At 27.4% G+C, this 7,247-nt stretch overlaps 2 protein-coding genes across 2 annotated transcripts; both read left to right on the top strand.

Annotated features, from left to right (window-relative positions):
- On the top strand, window positions 1-2,520 carry DDX1 (ATP-dependent RNA helicase DDX1, putative; the record flags this gene model as incomplete). The annotated part of the gene is made up of 1 exon (XM_029005413.1): window positions 1-2,520. The coding sequence occupies one exon, from the start codon at window positions 1-3 to the stop codon at window positions 2,518-2,520; it is 2,520 nt and encodes an 839-aa protein (XP_028862004.1).
- A 1,276-nt stretch (window positions 2,521-3,796) lies between these two features.
- Window positions 3,797-7,209, top strand: PmUG01_10022800 (nucleotide binding protein, putative; the record flags this gene model as incomplete). The annotated part of the gene is made up of 6 exons (XM_029005412.1): window positions 3,797-4,054; window positions 4,496-5,841; window positions 6,242-6,313; window positions 6,427-6,537; window positions 6,773-6,832; window positions 7,143-7,209. The coding sequence occupies 6 exons, from the start codon at window positions 3,797-3,799 to the stop codon at window positions 7,207-7,209; spliced, it is 1,914 nt and encodes a 637-aa protein (XP_028862003.1).
- Between the last annotated feature and the right edge of the window lie 38 nt (window positions 7,210-7,247).

Here is a 7,247-nt window from a genome sequence, read left to right as displayed (position 1 = left end):
ATGTCGGCTTTTGAAGAACTAGGTTTAGATAGCACTTTATGCGAGTTGTTAGAAACAAATGGGATAGATTTGCCAACAGCTATTCAGCAAGAATCAATTCCTTTGATTTTAGGTGGAGGAGATTTGTGTGCATGTGCCGAAACGGGTACAGGAAAAACGCTAAGTTTCATTGTGTCCTCATTACAAATTGTACACGAATTATTGAGAAACATTGGCACGTATGAAATAAATAGTAGTGATTACAATAATGGGAATAAGGAAAATATTCATCATAAAAGTTTGAAGGAGGATGATAAAAATGGTAATAAGGAATTAATAATAAGGTCTTTAAACAATAGTAATTCTAAGGTTAGAATTATGGAGGATACAAATGAATGTATATTATTAAGTACTAGCAATAATTCGAACTATTTTGAAGAGATAAAAGTGGAGTGTGAAATTGTAAATGGACTATATGCTTTTGAAGTAGAAATTTTGCAAAGAAGTTTTATTAACATTGGTTTTTGTCCATCATTAGTAAAAGAAACGTCAAGATATAATTATACTTATTGTAGCAATGGGTGTAAGTATACTAATAACAGGCAAGAAAACTATGGAGATTTTTTTTCTACCAATGATATAATTACATGTTTAATAAACAAAAATTCAAATATTATTGCTTTTAAAAAGAATGGGAAATTCTTAGGAAATGCTTTCAAAATATTTTATAAATACAATGATATACCATTTTTTCCATATGTATGTGGAAAATACTTCCATATAAAATTTCATTTTAAAAATTTAAAATATGTAGACTCCTCCTTGTACAAAGAATTAAACGATATTATAAATACAAGAAAAGAAGATAGTGACTGCAGAAGGACAATATATCTTGACATGTCAACAGATGGAAATAGGAGGGAGAGTGAGGTTCAGTATGATCATGGTAATAGAAATACAAATAATAGAAGCATTTGTGGTAGTAGTACTAATGATGGTGGTATTACCAATATAAGTATCAGTAATAACACGAGTAAGAAGGTAAATATTGATGAAACAAATAAAAACAAACTGTACTGCATAGTATTAGTCCCAACGAGAGATTTAGCAATGCAAACGTATAATAACTATTTGATCTATGCCCAATGCTTTAGTGGTTGTTCTATAAATGTAGGATTACTAGTTGGAGGAGGACCACCTATGAAGGAAAAAAGAAATTCTGCGTATAATATTGTTGTATGTACTTGTTTTAAACTAATGGAATATTTAAAAAAAAATAACATCAATGTGAATGACGTAAGATTATTAATTTTAGACGAAGCAGATGAACTTATAAATACGGATGAAAAGTCTGTTTTGGAAATAAAAGATGTTTGCATGAGGAACAGTCAACATGTACAAACCTGCTTCTTCTCAGCAACATTACAAGACAAGAATGTAAAAGATTGCATAAATAAAATTACCAACAAACCATTATTTGTTGATTTAAAATATGGAAAAAATTATATCCCCTCACATATTTATGTTTGCATCTATTACGTAAATGATCAAAATTCTAGCATTAATTCGAACCTTTCTTGTAAAGGGGGAAGCATCGAAGAAAAGACGTATGAGGACATAATTTATAATGAAAAACTTAATAGTATGAATAACAAAGCATTGTATGAATATACAGATAAGGTGCATTTGCTAAATTGCAACAGAGATGGAAAAGAAATGATATCATTAGACATTAAAATTAATAAGTTAAAAAAATTAATTCATATAATTAACGTATTTAATATGCAAAATGGTATTATATTTTGCCGAACCAATTTAGATTGTGATAATGTGTACAATTTTTTAAATTTTGTTGGTGATGGAAAAGCATATAAAGGAACAGTTGAATCACTTAAGGAAAATAAATATTCCTGTGTTATTTTAAAAGGGAAAATGTCAAATGAAGAAAGAAAAAATAATTTGAATGCTTTTAAAAAAGGAGAAGTCCGTTTTTTAATATGTACTGATGTAGCAGCAAGGGGAATTGATATTCAAAATTTGAGATATTTAATTATTATGACTTTGTCAGATAATATTAATACATTTTTTCACAAAATTGGAAGAGTAGGTAGAGATGGAAAAAATAGCTTATGTATTGTTTTAAGTGCACAAAATCAAGAAGAAAAAGTATGGTTTCATACATGTCCAAGTAGAGGACAAAATTGTAATAACAGAAATTTGAAAGAGTATCAAGGATGTACTGTTTATATAAAAGAAAGTGATTATATTCAAACTATAAACAATATGTTAGAAATCCCAATGCATGTACTTGATTCGAAATATTATTATGCAGAAAATGTAGTAGACCCTTTAAATTATTTTAAGAGTAACCCAACATCTAATAAAAGTAGAAGAAATAAAAATCAAAACGTAAACTCCATTTTTTCCGAGCCCGCAAATGCAAGTGTGCTAAACTGCTTCAGTTCCAGCATTCACAATATTCAGAAATTGCAAAGTGCAATAAGTTACAAACATTATGAGTTGTCCAACTTTATAATATGACGGGGGGGGGAAAGTTTGGCGGTCGCTTCGGCAAGGACGGTTACGTCCATATGAATGTATGTATTCATATATGTATGTACGTATATATATATATATATATACATACCTACATACGTACACATGCGTGTATTTATTCACGCTCACATAGGTTCATTCGCGCGCTTGTACAAACTCATGTATGAACATATACATTTAACTTCATTTAGTGATAAAATATATCATATAATGTGATTTCATATTTGACATTGTTTTTTGTTTTATTTTATTTTTATAAATATAATTCTTGACAGTTCCGATTGAACATGCGCTTGGTATAAAATGATTATACAGCTAAAAAATTTTTTTTCTTTTTTTTTAGACCTGTTTGAAGGGAAAAAATGTGCATAAATACGTATATACACATATGTGTATGTATATATATATATATATACATGTAAATTCATACTGCTTATCAGGTTGCTCATTTTAAAAATGGATGCATATAACAACTCGAAATATGACTCAAACGAAAGAGTAATTTGTAATAAAAAAGTATTTTAAAGGGGAATAATGAATCATACGTACACAATTTTTACGAGGCTTATAACGTAATACGATTTACTATTTTTTAAAGACAAAGTAGGAAGTAGTAAATAGACATAACTATCACATGTTTTTATTCATTTTTTAATTGTATAATTCATATTTTACGTCCTCCTATGGTTTCGTAGAACTACTATGAACTTCTTGTTTGTCACCTTTAAATTTGTCTTAATTTTTTTTTTCGTTGCATTATTTCCTTTTTGCCTAATGCTGAATAGGGGTTTTTCCTTTATTATTGTACATTATATTTATAATCGTTTGTTAGTTTGTTTATTTGTTTATTTGTTTATTTATTTTTTTTTTTTTTTTTTTTTTGAAAAATATCCTATTGCTTTTTTAAAACATGCCTTACATGTTCTAATTTTTTTTCCTCTTATATACTACAATTTTATATTTACATTTTTTTACATCATTTTTTTGAAAATTTGCACAACCGTAGAGAAGAAAAAATTTCGACTTCATTATTGTGTATGTGTTTACTTATTTACTGTTAAACATAAGTGCATTTAAATAATATATCAACCATTTATTTTAAAATATAAAACCGAAAAGTGTTTTTTTGTTACTTTAGTGAATATTTATTTAAGTATTTACATTTGTTTACAATTATCTAATTTTCTTCTCTTCTTTTCTCTTGTGTTTTCTTTATTTATTATATATTTTTTTTTTTTTTGCTTCCTTACTACTGTGAATAATGATACACACTTTATACAATTCAAGGGGAGGCATAAAAAATTTGTCAAAATTAAGAACGAAATGTTATTATAGGAAACAATTTTTAAAATTACAACAGAGACACATTTCAATATTTAATAATGAAGAAATTAAAAACAAAAGCGAAAATAATTTAACGAATAATAGTACAGGCCTTATTAAACTATATCAAGAGCTAATTAAAACAAACAAAATAGAGGAGGACCCTTACCAGTACAAATTAATTTTAATTTTGCAAGTACTCCAAAAACGATGAACATGTTTGTTATAGAAGTGCACGTGAATTTGTGTATATATATGTGTATATATATGTGTGTATTTGTATGTATACATATGTATGTACATATGTGCATGTGCATGTATGTGTATACCGTTGTATATTTCTCTTTTTTATTCATTGTTTAAATAAATACGAAAAAAATTCGACATTTTTTATTTGTGCTTTTTTTTACTTTTTTCTCTGTAACGTTTTTGATGGATGATTGTGTCCATCTGTATAATGTTGCCCCTACTTATGAGGTGTATTTACGCTATTTGACATATGCGCACGTGTACAAATAAACATATATATATATATATATATATATACATACATGTATGTACTTATGCACGTATGTATGTCTGTAATCCTTATTCCGATGATAAAATTCCGTTGTACGTTTTTCCACAAAACGCATAGGCACTCGAAAATAACTTGAATAACTGTTATCATTGTATCGAGAAGAATTCAGAAAAAAAAGAGACAGTAAAAAAAACGTTCTTTGGTTCTTTTTTCAAAAAGGAGAAGAATAAAAAAGATAAGGAAGGTGTTGAAATAAGGGAAGCAGAAGAGGAAATAAGAAAAGAGGATTTTCAAAATGATGACAACTTCTTTATATACGAAGAAAAAGAGTACAATAGTATTAAGGGGGAGAACAAGTTAAGATATAGGAATGTGCAGGATGAGAATTATTTTTATGATAATAACAATAATTTTGCAGATCAAAATAAGATAAAATATATTAGGGGGTTGTATGTTCATGGGAGCGTAGGTAGAGGAAAGACATATTTTTTAAATTTATTATTTGATAGAGTTAAGTTAGGGAAATTAAAAATTCATTACCATAATTTTATGCAACAAGTTCATAAAAATTTTCATGAGGAAAAGATAAATAACTCAGAAGATGCAATAAAAAGTATATCTGTAAAAATGAGTAAGAAATATAAATTAATATTTATTGACGAATTTCAAGTAGTACATATATCAGATGCAATGGTCATTAAAACATTATTTAATCATTTATTTTATCAAGGTACTGTGTTACTGTGTTCCTCTAATAGGAATCCTGTACATCTTTATCACAATGGGTTAAATAGAGAAAGATTCATACCATTTATAAAATTATTGTTTAAATTTAATTATATATTTGAAATTGACAATTACCATGATTTTCGATTAAAAAATAATGATACGGATAATAATATTTATAACATACCTACAAGAAATTTTGAACAAGTTAAAAACATATGTAATGACATATATTGTAAGACGTATAATAAAGATTTGAATTATATTAAGAATGTGGAAAAGTACAATCAAATTATTTCCGTTTCTGATTTAAAAAAATATGTCGTACCTTACAGTTTAAATAATTACGCAATTTTTTCTTTTCAAGAATTATGTGGTCAGAATATTAGTATAGATGAATTTAATGCTATATCTAAATATAACCATACTCTATTTATTTATAACATTGAACAAATGAATGAAGATAATAAGGGAAATGAAATGAGAAGGTTTATATTATTAATTGATATCTTATATGAAAAAAACACAAGAGTTTACTTTTTCAGTGATATTCCTATATTTCAAATTTTTCAGACAACTACCATTATATCGCACTTTCAACACCTCCTTGATAAAATGAAAGAGAAATATAGTAGCTTCAATCATTTCAAAAAAAACTGTAACAGCCTGTTAAAATTTGAGAGTTTTAACAAGGAAATATTTGTCAATATTATGACTCCCTTGGCTATAAATGAAGAGTAAGTTTTGCTTTTCTGTGCTTTAGTTTGATTTGCTTCTCTTTACTTTGATATGCTTTGTTTAGTTTTACTCAATTTTCCCCTATTTTGCTTTGATTTATTTTATTATTTTTATTATTTTTTTTTTTTTTTTTTTGCTCTAAAATGATTTTGTGTATTGAGAAATTTTGATATATTTTTTTGATCATGAAAAGGTGCATTTTTCCCAAAATCGATAGTTGCGTTAGTCGTAAAAATTTTGATTATTGTGTTAAGTTTTCCTTCTAGGATGCTGGACGAGTACGCACATATATATGTATGCTTATATGTATACGTATATGTGTATTTTGTTTTTTTATTTTCCAATACATTTTTGCCACTGTTCTGCTTTATCGTACTTTACTTCATTTTCCCTTTGTAGAATATGCCTTAAGCTTTTTGATGCCATAAACTATAATGTCAATAAGGAATACATACCCATAGAATACTTAAGGTAAAAGTTACGTTTGAAGTATGCTTAGAAAAAAAAAAAAATAATAAGTGAAGTGTAGTAAATACTTAATATTATGTATATACATGCATAGATGTTGTATATTTACTTCTCAGGAACGTTTTAAACTTCCACATTACGAATTATGAGGTTGACGCAAAAAGACATCTTAAATATTTGGAGGATAAACATGTGCGCTTAGAACCCTTTCCGTATTTGTTATTTGAGTAAACAATGAAAATTGCACATTGGGTATGAACCCTCTGATATTGTGCATATCGTATAAAAGTGTACGCATACGAATGTGTTAACGCATACGAATGTGTTAACGCATAAATGTATACACGTACAAATGCGCACACGTGCAAATGTGCACACGTACCATTGTATACACATACAAATGTATACACTTATGTGCTTATGTAAATGCATACACGCGCTCGGGATATATTTTTTTTATAGTGAGAATGAAATAGATACCTCTCAAGAAAATTCATTTGCCTCTACGAGGACTTTATCGCGGTATGTTTTTTTATGCGAACGGGAGGAGTTTATATAATGTAATGCTTATATACACATTTTTTTGCAAAAATGCTTTACATACTTTACATACATTTATTTTATTTTTGCTACAACAGAGATACTCCGTAAAAAAAGGGAGTTTAATATTTTATGTGATGAATGTTTTGTCTATATGTTTGCCGTTATTTATCTTTTATTTTCCCTTCACAGCGCGTCATATCGTATAATTCCTCACTAGTTTATATCATTTCTCACCATTTCGCATTAGTTCTCAATTTTCTGATGTTTTATCCTCTTCTTTTCTCATTAGAATGAAACATATGAGCACACTACTGTACCTGGAGAAGCACAAAAAAATGTATGAGCATAACATATAAAATAAAAAAAAAAAAAATAATATAGGTAAAGAAAAAGG

The sequence above is a fragment of the Plasmodium malariae genome, assembly GCF_900090045.1.
Source record: "Plasmodium malariae genome assembly, chromosome: 10".
In the NCBI taxonomy this organism is placed as follows: domain Eukaryota; phylum Apicomplexa; class Aconoidasida; order Haemosporida; family Plasmodiidae; genus Plasmodium; species Plasmodium malariae.
The sequence above is the reverse complement of the archived record's forward strand: the minus strand, read 5'-3'. Positions and strand labels throughout refer to the sequence as shown.